Here is a 16,143-nt window from a genome sequence, read left to right as displayed (position 1 = left end):
AGATGGATGTTCCTGCTGTCCGAGTTTACTGACTCTTGACTGTGGATGTCAAATGTGACTTATTGATGGTCTTCACCATGGTTTGGATTGGTTGAATGCCCTGTCAGTTTGAAGTCCTATTTTTTAAAACTGGTCATAATGGCTTTTGGTGTTGTCATTCAAAGTTGAAGGACTTTTGAACAGTGTTATGAAATGATTCACTTTTTGGAGTCTTCTTCTGGGTGGTCACTTCATTCTGTTTTCATTTCTTCATTGAAAGAGTGTTCCTCAAAGTAGAACCTGGATACATTTTGAATATTTTGGCCCTCGATCTGAGAATTTGTGAAACTGCTATGCCAGATACAAGATCTGTTAAGTGTCAGTAGTATCTTAGTAGTATCTTAAACTGCAGTGATAACATGGATAAGTGTCTGTGACATTGGACACCACTTTTTAGCAAGCTTAGTGGTATTTCCACTTGTTTCGTGAGTCTTGCTGTTCATGATGGACTCCAGAAGCAGCACAACTGTGGGCATGAGCACATTTTTAACTGGAGATGGGATGCCTTTAATTGATGAGTCGTTGACCTCCATCAGACCTAAATCTGGCAGTTCACTGTCATCCCAGCATGTACTGCACAGTGCCAAGTTGTCCTCATCAATGCCAAGTCCTGGAGCTACTTTGTTCTCAGGCCAGGGAACAAGTAGGATGCCCATACATTTTGGAGGAATCTTCAAACCATGCAAGTTCAGCGACACAGCGGAGGTAGATTCTGTTACAGTTATACTTCATGAATTTATTATATTGAATAATATCTGTTTAAGGTAGGTTACTATGTGCAGCAAGAAATATTGATAATGACTACTCCATTTGTTCTGCAAATTATCACAAAGGGGGGGGATATTACAATCAGCCTGCCTGTCCGTCTGTCCATCCATTTTCTGTTTCTGGAGCAGAACTTCAAAACCATTGAATATTTCTTGATGAAACTTAATATGCAGATCAGTCTAGTTGTGAACTGATGATTGTGGATATTTTTTAAATATTCTTTTTACTTCGATGCTCATGATATTTATCACTGGATTGTCTGGTCCAGATTCGATTATTCAAAGACCGCCGTCATATAGCTGGAATATTGCTGAGCGCGGCGTTAAACAACAAACCAACCAACCAACCTGCTACATTGATAGATACACATACTGTAATATTAAAATCAAATAAGCAGACCGAGTGAGTTGTGAATGACAAATATCAAACTTGCAAGGATTGCTTATTTAGGGCCAGATGTTTGCCTGTACATATAGTAATGGAAGAGCTGTTGCATTTCTATATATCAAATGTACCACATTTATAGCTTAGCCTTGTGTACATTAGCTGTTGATGTGTTTCCAAGAACCATTTTATGGCCAGCTCCGACAAAAGGTTGTGATCCAAGGTCATAAGCTTTGACAGAATTCGACCTGTACATCATAAATGTCAGACATAAATCAGATCAAGAAGTGCTTTCACCTTAACAGCCATTGTTGACTGTGTGATGAATCTAGTTTCAATATTCGTTGTGGATACTCAGTTTTAAAGGGGCAGCAAGGGTGGGTCATGTTTATTAATGTTCCTATAGGTAAGACCTGAGTGCACTTAAGAAGTAATAGATATGATGTGTATATTTGGTAGAACTGCTCCACCTGGTTGTGAAAAGGAAAGGTCATACAGGTCATCACATACCAGTCCTCATGTGTCAATACGTATTGCAATTTGTTTTTTGGGTATTGCAATATGTATCGTATCAGAGAGGGCCCTCCAATATCCAGGCCTATAAGGTACACTGTAGAAGATTTGGATATTTTGGAGCCCACACTTTTAAGAATGCTGGATCCGACCTTGCTTGGAATATACCTTCAACAAATGTCACCTTGCCATTTTAAAGATCTGCAATTGAATTTGATGAGAAATATTTTTTCAATGGCCTAAAAATGCATAAAACCTTTCTGACTGACTCACTAGTAATGTTTATTGCTACTGTTTTAGTTTCCATTGGTGTGGCACATATTGTAAATTATACCCTCAATCCAAATATAAGCTGTCAGTATAGCCTTCTACACCCGTGAGACCTGGTATGATATAAATAATACTGTATAGATCCTCACAGTGAGTTGTGGAAGCCAAGTGAAGTAGAGTGTCTTAGTACACTGTTCTCTAGTGTCAGTGTTCCGATCCAGGTGATTTAACATGTATAACACAGGAGTTTCATTGCTTTCTTGTTTGTATATTTCACCTGGCAAATCCCTGGCATGGTGGCCCCTTAACTGGATTTTGAGTGCTGTTTTGGACGTATTTTACATGTTTAAAGCAATCAATGCTTACCTAACAGAATGAGTCAGTTGTCAACTTGTCATGTGTTATGTTTGTTTGTTTGTTTGTTTGTTTAACGCTGCACTTGACAATCTTCCAGCTATATGACAGCGGTCTGTAAATAATCGAGTCTGGACCAGACAATCCAGTGATTAACATTATGAGCATCGATCCACGCAATTTGGATACGATGACATGCATCAACCAAGTCAGCGAGTCTGACCACCCGATCCTGATAGTCGTCTCTTACAACCAGCATAGTCGCCTCTTATGACAAGCATGGGTTGCTGAAGACCAATCCTAACCTGGATCTTCAAGGGTCGTCATACATGTTATATCGGGAAGTGTTTTGATAGGAAAGTAATAAACTTGGTTGAAATGAGGCCCAAGTTCACCATGCACCTTGTCAGATTTTGATATTTAGGTAAACAAATTTTATTGATATTTGTATCTGCCATGCTGTTATTATTTCTAAGATAGGTGGGTAGCAGGACTGTTGATACGTGGTCTGTGGATTTAATAAAGTCTGTAGATTTAGCAGATACTATTTTTGATTTATTGATTCGACTAACTGGAGACAGAATATACATAAAAAAATTGTTTAAATTTAATTTTATTTCCTTTACTGCTATAACTTTGGCATGTTTGCTGGATTAGTAAAATAAAAAGATATAAACTAGATCTACACAAATTATAATTAACTATTAACTTTTAATAATAATTGATATATTGATGTATTTAAAGTATTCTCTGACCACTGAACATTTCTGATCAAGATGACAAAAGCTTTTTCATCAGAAATAAAGACCTATATATGTTACTGTAAAACATATTACAAACTTGTTTAAACACTAGAGCATTCATTTTTTTTCACCTAAACCAAGTGACTGACCAAAACAACTTCCTGCCAGATACAGTAAGGCTAGACTGGTTGATTTTGTTCTACGGGCTTTGATCGTTTCTGGTCATGCTCGCTTGTAAGTTTTCTGGTTATTTTGTGATTGTTATTTTATCCTGTTTATCATGTTTATTGTTCTACACATAAATAAAAGACAAGAACGCTGGCAATGTTTGAAAGTGTAAGAAACAAAGACATTTGATATCTTTCACTGCAGTGTCTGAATAATTAAAATTATCACACGAGAGATGACACTGTCTAATTAAATGATAAAATATGCATGTTTTGTTGTATGTTGTCGATATGTAAATGACTTACTGACTTAGGAAGATTATTTGGAGTTATCACACGGTTGGAAATTACTCAGATGTGAAAGTATCTCATAATGGAATCAGCAGCATCTTTATATTCTGAGAAGTCCGATCTCGGTTGTCTGCGGTTAATTGGAAATGCCCTCTCTGCGCGGTACCGGCGAGGACTTCAGGACTCCACTGTATGTTGATCGTATTACACGTCATGATATTATCACACTTGATTGGAACATGATACAGGCACCTTGCACAAGAAATTAGTCAAATACTTAGCGGTTAAACTCATTGTTGCAAGACACATCTCATTGTTCAGTATGCCAGTATTGTATGTATGTTTAAGACTGAGTCTGTGCCAAGAACTTTTGAATCAAGCCTGACTTGAATCTTGGCATTATTTCAGTAGACTTTAGTGCTATTATATTTTGAATCTACTAGCCTGACTTGAATCTTGGCATTATTTCAGTAGACTTTAGTGCTATTTTATTTTGAATCTACTAGCCTGACTTGAATCTTGGCATTATTTCAGTAGACTTTAGTGCTATTTTATTTTGAATCTACTAGCCTGACTTGAATCTTGGCATTATTTCAGTAGACTTTAGTGCTATTATGTAGACTATTTTACCTGAGCTCACTAGAATTTTACTTGACTTTGGCTTTGGTCTTGTGGCTAAAACCCAGGGTTTCAGATCAGTTCGTCTTCTTGGACATCGACTGATTGTCATTCCAAAAGTCTGACAGTGAAGAGCAAGATGCATGTTGCATCATTTGTACTTAATATATAGGGGGGCGGTGAGGTAGCCTAGTGGTTAAAGCGTTCGCTCGTCATGCCGAAGAACCGGGTTCAATTCCTGACATGGGTACAATGTGTGAAGCCTATTTCTGGTGTTCCCCGCCGTGATATTGCGGGAATATTTCTAAAAGCGGAGTAAAAACATACTCACTCACTCACTCAATATATGGCTGAAACAAGGCTGACATTAAATTTAGCTCACTCAGTCACTACTTAATGTGTAATTATACTGTGTGTACTGTTTTGAACATACCCATTTATTAAGTGAACTGTCTTCAAGTATGCACAAAATTCACCACTGATACACTTGAGAAAATCTTGGATCTCATGAATGCAAAGTACTTTTAGAAATTTTTAAGTTCCTTTCCTGTTTTACAGAAACACTGTACCATTAGCATGATTAGCAATTTATTTCAGTACTGACAACCAATGGGCATAATACATTCCTTCTTGAATAGCAAAATAGGAAATAGATGTGTATTTTAAATACTTGTTGTTCAATCTTTGTTCTGGACCATCATTTATTACGTTAATGAATCATGTGTATTTGGAATATTCTGGATTAAGGAAGCAATCTTATTGAAGAGGAAAGTAGTTTATTCTGAGGTTAAGAAACAAGGTAAGTAGAACATGGATATAACATGGATGAAGTGAAGAAACGGATATAACGAACTGTTACGAAATCCCTGATATATCTCCTCTATATTATCATATTCCATTTACGAAAATGTATACATTGTTGTATAACGAACAGCGTACATAACGAACTGATTTCTCGTGTCCCTTGTAGTTCCTAATATCCGTGTTCTACTGTAACATACACAGGGTAAACAATAATCTACACATTACCGTATTCGATGTAATAAGTGCCCCGCTCTAATAAGCGCCCACGGCGACATTTGCTAAGATATCGGCTAATGAACAATCCCAATCAGATCCCCTTCCGAGTGATCAATGTACACAAGACTTATTTATTCCTGTATAATATGCACTCGTATGTTTTATGCACCCTTAATTATGGGCATTTAATTCTGGAAAAATATATCTGTCGTACATAAACATTTCAGGCTGTCGGCATAAACCACGAAATTTATCTTTCAACTCTGTTTTTTTCACCAAATTAACATTCTAATAAGAGCCCCCTATTTCTTATTTTGAGAGCGCCCTGGGCGCTTATTACGTCGAATACGGTATCATGAGCTGAGACTTGAGAAAGAGTCAACAGATTTTTTAATCCCCAGGAGTTAAATTCTGTTGACAAATATAGCCTTGTCATTTGCTTTAGTATGTTCGAGTCCTTGTAAAAATTTTACATTGTAAGTTTTCATATGTTATTAGTTAGATTTTATTCTTTTTTTCTTAATATACCCGTACTACTCAACATTTGACAGCGATACTGGGATGTTTCATACTCTTACATAAGGACAGCAGTTGGTGTACTCAGATTGTGTACTTACTTTTATTATCCCCCGCTCAACAAAGTTAGTTAGTTAGTGGCAAACTCTTGTTAACTTTAAATGAAGCTCAACATGCTCCATTCGCATGGCAATTTGGGATACTATTTGTATGACACCATCTTCTTGGTCTCCAAGCAGCCAATCACACACATTGAGGTCCTGCACTCAGAATATCCCTATCAACTAATGAGTGATATATATGGTATGTTTTAAGAATATTACACAGCAAATAACAATTGTGGTTGCAGGTTTTTTTAAAGTTTATTGTTTGCTTGAATCTTTATGAGACAGTTTTGCATTGAAAAGCACTGGAGTTTGAGTATTATTCTACCTTGTTTCCAAGTGATTATTCCAGGCTGATTACCTGGTGGTTATCTTGTGTAGCCAGGCCTGTAATTGGGTACCTGCAGGTAACCTGACCCTTCAGCTGTCCTATGTCTCAAGTTTTCTGTAATGGTTTTACCGATGATTATCATTATCAGCAATCAAGGATTGGCAATTACCTGTGTTGGTGATGTGTTGGTGGACTGTAGTGTTAGTGTGGATTTATCTCTATATTACCTTCAACCATTAACATATGTACACTGGTAAGACTTGACAAAGCGATTTCATTACAATATATTCCGTATGAAGTGCCCTGAAACTCAGGAAATTGACAAAGTGTGATGCTTATTAAGGCCACACACAAGCAGTTAAAAACATATTCAGAGATCGAGCACGAGTGAGCAAACATTTCACTTCAAACATCGCTGAACCTAAGACGTTTTTTATCATAGTTTATCAAAAATATGCCCCTATAACACTGCTGTTTTCTGTAAAAAAATCTGTGAAAGAAAATATGGATTGTCATGTAATGAGAAGACAATCCTGGTAATGAAATGTTCCTTACAGACAAGGACAGGAAATATATTATGCTTTAAATCAACTTTCATCTTCTTCAATGAACTGGCTAAAGAGACCATTGTGCTACTTTGAAGGATTGACTCAATACAAAATGAATTACATTACAACAATGTTCTTTAAGAAATATCCTTTGATGTTATACTAACCTTATGTCACAACAAGACACCATTTCCCAGCCATTGAGCATCAGAAACATTGAAGACCTTAAAATCAGTCACATTGTCCTTTCTTGCTGCCTAAAACATTGCGCCGCATAAAACATTTGGCTATAGAATAGGTCTTCAACAACCCATGCTTGGCGTAAAAGGCGGCTATGTTTGTTGTAAGAGGCGATTAACGAGATTGGGTGGTCAGGCTCGCTGACTTGGTTGATGAATGTCATCATATCCCAATTGCATAGATCGATGGTAATGATGTCAATCAGTGGATTGTCTGGTCCACACTCTTTTATTTGCAGACCACTGTCATATAGCTAGCATATTTCTGAATGAGGCATGAGCAACAGTCACATTGTCCTCTACTAATACTGCATTTTCGACTTCGTTTGGTGATCACATGACAGGCCACACCAAAGGACAAAATGGCTACTGTCAAACTCATCGTCGAGAATATCATGGTGAAAAATCTACGTCCATCAATTATCAGTTGGTTACTGACAGAGAATTAGTGTCAAACAGTGAGTAGATGGGTTGTGATGTCTATGCTACCTTATTGAGGCCATGTTACAAGGAAAGCATGTCCTGCATCATGTGATTAGCAACAGTTACAGTTGCAGGAGATGTTGCAGACCGGGAAAAGGACTATTTTATTTAAGGAGGAATTTGTCCTTTCAACATATTCAACAATGAACAAATTCTCACTAAAAATATGATCCAACAAATATTTATGATTTGGTAACATATTTATCATATAGATATTATTGTAATTGTGATTGTTTTTCATTTTAGATAGAAGAAAAGATTAACATTGACACACTTGAAGAATTGAAGAGGGCGTTTCAGCTGGCTGATGTGAACCGAACAGGATGTCTAGAGCTGGACGAGTTCAAGGAACTACTGAAAAGTCAGTTGGCGCTCACAGCAAACAGGGTGCGTATTCTGGTCATATCTCCTGTCTTTTTTTCACAGAGTGGTAAACGTCTAAGACCTGCATCACTTCAGGTTTTCCTCACACATTTAGCTGACACACCGCGATATATCTGGAATACTGTTCAAAGTGGTGTTAAACCCAACTCACTCACTCACTCACTCACTCACTCACTCACTCACTCACTCACTCACTCACTCACTCACTCACTCACTCACTCACCCTCCTGTATTTTAGAATAGAGCCTTACTTTGAATGTTGGTAGAAGTTGAATATGAATTGTAATAGTGGTGAAATGACACAGCAAGGTCACGATACGATACATATAACGTTACATAGGTCACGATACATATCGTGATACGCAAATATTAATATTGTAGAGCAGGTGTAAAAGGGAAAAGCTATCTGTAGACACATGTTAGTAGCAGCTTTTGTAGTAGTAAATAATTTTTTTTAGGAAGTGTATCGTCTCGTATCGCTACAAAAAGAAAATGTATCGTGTACTGTATAAACACTGCCTCCTACCTGTGTATATACTTGTCAAACCATACTCTGTACATCACTTGCTTGATAACGGTGTTAGAACCTACACTGAAATGTCACTCCTAATTGTATTCATCCATAGATCTTATCCTTACTTAGTACTCCAACTTCTAAATCAGCCTCTCAAAGAAGTTATTCCATATCTATCAGAGAATGCTGGTTGACATTACATGGTGTAGTTAATCAAGCCATATTGGTTTGGGTATTGACTATGCATTGGCATTAATAGATAATCATTCACCAATATGCTAGGCATGCAATTAATTAACTTCTTCAGCATGATCAATGACAGCTGGAACTGCATGTCTTTAGCATGTTATTGAACTTACTTGAAATATGTTTTCATAAATTTCAAGAGAGCAGAGTGATTAATTACACTGATGTTATCAATCTTGTACAAGACAAGCTACATGTTCAATCTTTGTTTCACATTTATATTGCTACTGTATAAAATGAATATTTAGAGTAGCTGTGTCTAGACGACATCATGCTGATTGATGGGACTTCACATACTTACTTGTCGTGTCTCAAATGGAACATGTTTGCCATCTGAATTACCATGCAAAATCTGTCACATCAGCTCCCTAGGATGTATGAGGCGCTAGAAAGTTAACAGTCACATAATCATCTCATCCTAATGGGTACCCGATCGGGTGGTCAGGGTTGCTGACTTGGCTGATACATGTCATCGATCCCAAAAGCGTGGATCGATGCTCATGATATCAATCACTGGATTGTCTGGTCCAGACTCGATTATTTACAGACTGCCATCATATTGCTGGAATATTGATGAGTGCGGCGTTAAACAACAAACCAAACCAAAACCTTTTGGGTACCCATTCACTGCTGGCTGAACAGGGCATATTTCAAATGATTTCACTTGCCCAAGGAGACACCACATGTGCCACATGTGCTTCAGTGTGGGCCAGGACTGAAACCCTAGAAACTCTCAGCAGCCAAGCTGCTGCAGAAGGTCACCCATCAAACCATTCTCTGTGACCACTGTTGCTTAACTTTGCCTGCTTTGTGACCTGTGTGCTGTACACAGGACACATTCCAGCATTAAGATTTGTAACTTGCCAACTCTTAATGATCTGTTTGTTCCATGTCAATAGCAATTTGTGATGTAAGTTCATTTAGCTGGTAAAATCCTTTTCAACCCTCTTATGAACATGACTAAAAAATGTAACTCATTATATATCCCTAGTGACTTGGTTGAGTTTTGCATGTAATCGAACCCTGACAGAGTGGATAGTTGCTCATTATATCAATCACTGCTTCGTTCAGTCCAGCCTCAATTATTCACAAGCCGTGATCCAATAACTGGCATATTGCTGAGTTCTGCATTTTACAACAACAAAACAAAAGACATGGTATATCAATATCTATGTATTGCCTATTCAGGAACAACAAATAGATGCACTGTTTATGAAGATCGACTGGTCATCGGAGGGTTCGATCACGTGGGATGAGTTCTGTACGTACATGCAGTTGGAGTATGCGGAGAAGGAAGACTCCTACCACCGAACCAAAGAGGTGTCCTTCCACCTCCCTGCCAAGATTGAAAACATTCCCCATCGAGACCCCATCTTGAAGATAACAGATACCTCAGATGGAACTTTTGTAGCGTGCAGTCAGGTAAGAGATGTATTTCTTTATTAATTACCAGTGCCTCTTTCCACAAAGCAATCTTAGCACTTAGTCGATCGTAACTTCCATTCTTTGAACACTTACTTATGACAGTCGTAGTGCTAGATCGCTTGTGGAACATGGCCCTTGGCTCTTTGTTTATGATTCATTACAGGGGCAGTGGGGTAGCCTAGTGGTTAAAGCATTTGATGTCACACCGAAGACCCGGGTTCGATGTTTGAAGACCATTTCTGGTGTCCCCTGCCGTGATATTGCTGGAATATTGCTAAAATCGGCGAAAAACCATACTCACTCACTCACAATATTCAAGACACGTTTTAAGTACAAATTGAAATAGTTTATACGTAAGTTAGCAGATTAAGTTAACACATACCTCAGATGGAATTTCTGTTCCTTGTATTCAGGTAAGGTGATGTCAGGATTATTTTTGTATTAATTACCAGGGACGTTTTTTTTTATTATTAGTTAGTAAGTTTGACAACATTTAAATAAAAGTCAAAATTATCAATAATGAAGTTAACAGATTCCTCTTATTAGCAATGACCAGGACTTCCAACAGTTTTGACATCATGACAACATTCAAGCAAAAGTAAAAATTGTTTGTATGGCAAATCATGAAACATTTGTGAAAGGTCAATGAAATATTTCAAGGTCATAAAGAAACTTGTTAAAGAACTTGTATGCATTATTTGCATGTAGAGAACTCAGATTTTGGATGATATCTTCTGCTTTGTTTGATATGAACTGTAAATTAATCTGCTGCAAGTGCAAGTGAACTGGTTCCTCATGTACTGTGTGTCTTGTTTGCCTTCAAGAATTGTGACCTTGCATACTTTACACTGTATCAAGTAATGGGTAGCTGCAACAAATATTATTTTTCATAAAATTGTTACCATGGTTACTGTGCAGTAGGGCTGGGACGAGTCCGAATTTACTATCAAGTAATGGGTAGCTGCAACAAATATTATTTTTCATAAAATTGTTACCATGGTTACTGTGCAGTAGGGCTGGGACGAGTCCGAATTTACTACCCGGGTACCCACTGTAGGTCTCAAGAGATACAAAATGTCCGATTGGGAATTTGTTTTACTATAGCACTTGCAAAACGTATTTAGATACATGTATTAAACGATCTGGTCATGCATACACTGAAGTTGACTTAAGTTATATCTTTATTCAACCATATTAAAAGTCAGAAGGAATGGGTGCTTGGTCAGAAATTAATGCGAACATTAGTGACTTGTAGTCGAACCATATAGTTCTAGATAATTTTTGTCATTACACAATATATCATGTGACTAACCACAGGTCCGGGTAGTCCTATGGGTACCCAGGTCCTACTCAGTACCCACCCGACCCGGGTACCCGAGTTATCCGTCCAAGCCCTACAGTGCAGATTGAGATGTCTTTTTGCATTTTCAGGATGGTATTGTCTCCTTCTGGAACACAAATGCCGACATTCGAAGAACAAGAAGTGTTGTGGTGAGTGAGAGTGATAGTTCTATGCAGCCATCACTTGGTACGATGAGAACATCCTCCTGCTGATTAGTCCACATTGAATGTACTAATTGTTTGCCATATCATCCACCTTCTTTCATGAAACAAATCTCGCTTCTATTTTGCCCCAAATATACCAAGAAGAATTCACTCTAATTTCCCAGAAAGCTTGACATCATAAGTACTTTTTGTCATTTTTCTCCATACTAAATATTTGTTGTTATATACACAAACAAAAAGGAATCTTATAAATTTATTTTAGTCTGAGATGATTTAAAATGGAATTTTTGAGTGAATAAACATAATTCACAAATAATTCTATCAATATTCTCCTTCAAGATGTAAATATGTAATTTCTTTTAAGCACGAGAGATATATCTCATTTCTTTTAAGCACAGATGTATCTGCCCTTAAATATATAACCCCTCATAATGTATATTTCTTTTTTATTTGCAAGAACTCGGAACAGAACAACCGACAGAAGCCAAAATGGATAACAGATTTTGTCATCATGCCCCATTTCAACAAATTCATTGTCGGAACAGGGTTAGTAGTCATGACACTTCTTCTGTGTAAAGTTATCTACTTTGATTGGTGCCTGCCAATAAACATGGCAAAAGTCAAATTTGACTGATATCAGTGATTAATAAGGGAACTAGTTATGTACAAATAATAAAATATGCTCACGACTTCACAGTGTTATGTTTGTTTCATTACTTTACTGCAGGAGATTAATTAATTGATTAAATAATGTTTGGGAAATGAAAACATTATTTGTGCAATGATTTGGGATATGATGGACCTTGTAATGTACAAATAATATGATATCTTCATGATAGGATAGTGTTCTTTTGTTACTCTACTTCAGTAGATTGATTAATACTTGTTGAAAATGCAAAACTTTATATTTTGTTCTAGTGACCGAGAAATCCAGTTCTTTGAATTGTCATCATTCGAGCCCTACTGCCAAGTCAGTGGTCTAGAAACAGTGCCATTAAAGTTAGATTACAGGTGAGTGCTTTTTACCTGCACATTTTGCTGTGTTGTATTTATGTTCATGTGATCTGTATGTAAATTATATAAGCAATAGTAACCATGGTCAAGGTTGTTTTATTTCAAGTTGATTTATCAGCATAATTTACTATTCTCCATCTACAGTAAAGGCACATGTTAGAGTCCGATCAAGTATTACAGGGGTGGGTGGGTCAGAGATTTTTGATGCACTAATGTACTTAAATAATGACCCTCCCCTAATGCTTTACATATTTTTGGATAACCCAATATTATTGTACATTTGTTTCATGACACTACCCTAAAAGACAAAATGGTTAATATTATTTAAAAAAATAGATTCTTTTCATGACCCTCCCCCAAATCCCTCTGCCCCACCACCCCTATTATAAATGACCAGTCCCTTATTGTTTCATGATTGATTTCTTTGTGTACAGCTCTACAGGGTACGATGAGTGTCTCATCCTGTATGGAGACAGTCAGGGGTGTGTCAACATTCTGGTCATCAAATCAGCTGGTGAATGTCTCAGGTAAGGACCCCTCACATTTCCCCAGAGTTACAATACAGTCAACTCTGACTATATATGATATGTTGGATTGAATGATTGAAAGCATAGTAGAAACCCAGTTCTACTCCTCAACAAGGCTTGACTACATCCAGTTATCTCCTAAGCTTAAGCAGGATATGACACAGCTGAATATAGTCTCATCTATAACATACCTATTTTCTGATCCACCTTTATTGGTATTTTACACTGCTATGCTGAATAACAAACTAGCTGATAAGATTCAATAAACCAAATTTTCAGATTTGGAATTTGTTTTATCAAGAGGTGACTGTATAGAATTCTGAATCTTTTAAGTTTCTAGGAATAAGTTTGGCAATTAGGTAGAAATCTATCCTTGATCTAGAGCTCATGTTATTTTAGGCTAAAAGCATTAAAGGAATTGGTTCTCAGGCAATGACTTTTGAAAATATAGTGGGGGCAGGTGGTGGTTTCTATTTTTTTGCTTGTTGAAACTAGTATGTAACCAACTAAACAGTTGTGTACCATCAATCTGGGAAAGAGGCTCCATACATAAACAAGGAGACAAACTCCTATTGCAGCCATGACCATAATGTGCAGTAAAGCAGTGCACATGGAAAGGGAAGAAATTGCGTGCTAGATAGCATAGTTTTTAAGTATTTTAAGATTTTAAATTTTTTTAGAAATGCAAATCAAAACGAAACGTGCGTCAGACTTTATGATAATGCAGGCGGTGCTTGAGAACCAAGACTATTACTGTTTTCAGCCTCAGAATTGATGGTGACTTTTGATTTTATGAGTGTGTTAACGTAAAAACCAGTGTGTACACTGTAAGTGTGAGTAGTGTAGTTTATTCCCCAAAAGTGTGCTTATGGGTGATTACTTTTATACCTCCATAAATGCAAAATAATATTAAAGTCAATATTTATTAGTAATAAGTCAGTAATAACTTCACAGACTGCTTTCTTAATCATCAGCATAAAATAACTGTATATGAAACAAAATCGTTGAGATCAATCAGTGGAACTATGTAACACACACCCTGCCCACTCTGTTTTCAGCCAATCAGGAAACAGTAGTTTATATCGCCCATGTTAGGCAGGTCATATTTCTCACTTCCACTGACTAACTGCTGTGTGATATTACATGCATGTCTGTCTGTCCCCCCACCCCAGGACATGGAAGAAGATGCCACGACATGATGGCTTCATTGCCAGCATCAGCCTAGACTCTGTGGCGAGTGGCCCCAATGTCCAGTTCATCAGATGGCAGGTTCATGGAGACTGGGTGCAGCAGGTGAGCTGATGAGCACCTTCTGTATGTGTGATTATAGCTAAAATGGATAGAATTATCATTAAACCGCCTGCATGTTATCAGAAATGAGCAGGCCACTTAAACTTGATAATGCCCTCATATTGCTTTACGACGGGCCAATATCACGCCCGTTGTTAGGTGACGTCATAGGATACGGATAGGAGACGTCACGTTCAATAGTGACGTTATATGGTTTGTCCTATGATGTTTCCATATTTGTAAAAGTGGGTCAGTGACAATCGTGTTTATTGCTGTAAATGTTTCAAAACCGATATTGTTGTTTCTTTTTATTTAATAACAAATTCCATGGTAGGCTTATTGAAAAAAACATTTATGGGCCATTGCTTGGCCATTTTTGTACAAAATCTGATGAAATTCGGTATACATTTAGCTAGTTATTGGCTTCAACATAAGTTTTGTTTTTTGTCAATATTTTAAATTTTGACCTTGCTTTGACATTCATCTAAAATTCTCAAGGTGCATATGCCTTTTGTAAACATCTTCTCCTTTGAAATTGACAGACTCTCCTTATGATATCCTTTGTTGTTCACTTTTTAGAAGTAAGTGTTATTTTTTTGTATTAATGCAGAAAATATTTTAGATATATAAATGCTGACAGAAACTTTTGTTCCGTGGCTGTAATGTTTTTGAATTGTTAACGACATATTCAGGTGAGCTACGAGATACTTTAGTACCAGAGTACAATGCAAACAATGCAAACTGTCACACTGATCTCACAACAGCCAGCCATTGTCAGATGGCCATACAAGATACTTTGGGCTGGAATACAATACAAGGATTTATCAAGGATTCAGAACTAGGTGCCAGTGGCAGGCTTGTTAGGAAATTATTTATATTTTGTTCAAAATAGGGATCTGTTTGAGTTTTTTTTCTTTAATTCAGAGGTATTTTAACGTTGTATTTTAGCATTGCATTCAACATGTTCACTACAACAATGTAAAACAAAGCATTAAAGTTTCTTGCTTTATTGGTCCTGTTGTCAATGCAAAGTCATAACAGTTATAATATGAATTAAGATTTTTGCATTCCAATTTGGAAATATTTACTGACATAACCTGCAGGCTTGGGATTGAATATTGGCCTTTGAGCAAGTCTGAATAAATCTCTGAAATTGTTTATCTGTCCTCGCATGAACCACATGAAAGTTTTAACTTGCACATTAGGTACAATTTCTGTTGCTTAATTTATTTTTGAGGAGTGTATTAGTACTATTATTAAGTTATACTTAAATGAAGCAGTTATCACATATGTCATGAACTTCCTTTCTTCTCCAGCTGAAGTACTATCATGACATTGGTCAGGTGATCTCATGTTCCAACCATGCAAACACAGCATTAGTCATAGGTAAGTAGTACCTGAGTGGTTGGGTCATACATCCACTGCTCACTACAGCACACATATCTGATGCATTGAGATTGTTAACATGTATGAGTTAGTGAAAGGTAAAGATTTATTCAGTGTTAAATAAATAATGATTGGGAACTCACTGAGGTGATGTTGGAATGGGAGGTAATTCATATGTAAAGAAGTTAATGAAAAATTTCCATCAGGTAAATGCAAGGTTGGAGTAGGTTTTCTAATTTGATATTTGGTATTTGCTGTATTCGGCTCTTGTAAGTGCCCTCTGACCTACTATTAGAACAATCTGTAAGCAACCTTTATAAGCATCCTGTAGTAAGCCTGAAATGACAGTCTTCTTTTCTTGTTGGGGGCACGGTTGGCCCAGTCGTCTCATGCGACGCAATTCGCTGTGCAGAGTTGCGTCCCTTGGGCACACCAGAAACCTATGATTGTGGGTTCGAATCCC

General features: G+C 37.1%; 1 protein-coding gene across 3 annotated transcripts in view; it reads left to right on the top strand.

Moving 5' to 3' along the window:
• LOC124115028 (WD repeat-containing protein on Y chromosome-like) overlaps positions 1 to 16,143 on the top strand; it is a 52,203-nt gene that overhangs the window by 17,261 nt on the left and 18,799 nt on the right. For all 3 annotated transcript variants that reach the window (XM_046475831.2, XM_046475832.2, XM_046475833.2), the window contains 8 exons: positions 7,635 to 7,775; positions 9,721 to 9,954; positions 11,389 to 11,448; positions 11,921 to 12,009; positions 12,382 to 12,474; positions 12,912 to 13,004; positions 14,177 to 14,297; positions 15,611 to 15,680. In XM_046475831.2, the coding sequence (XP_046331787.2) occupies positions 7,635 to 7,775; positions 9,721 to 9,954; positions 11,389 to 11,448; positions 11,921 to 12,009; positions 12,382 to 12,474; positions 12,912 to 13,004; positions 14,177 to 14,297; positions 15,611 to 15,680 (901 nt within the window). The remainder of the gene's footprint in view (positions 1 to 7,634; positions 7,776 to 9,720; positions 9,955 to 11,388; positions 11,449 to 11,920; positions 12,010 to 12,381; positions 12,475 to 12,911; positions 13,005 to 14,176; positions 14,298 to 15,610; positions 15,681 to 16,143) is intronic.

Source organism: Haliotis rufescens, unplaced genomic scaffold (assembly GCF_023055435.1).
Source record: "Haliotis rufescens isolate VD_foot unplaced genomic scaffold, xgHalRufe1.0.p SCAF_7, whole genome shotgun sequence".
Lineage (NCBI taxonomy): Eukaryota > Metazoa > Mollusca > Gastropoda > Lepetellida > Haliotidae > Haliotis > Haliotis rufescens.
Note: the sequence above shows the minus strand (reverse complement) of the source record. Positions and strands in the feature narration are given on the sequence as shown.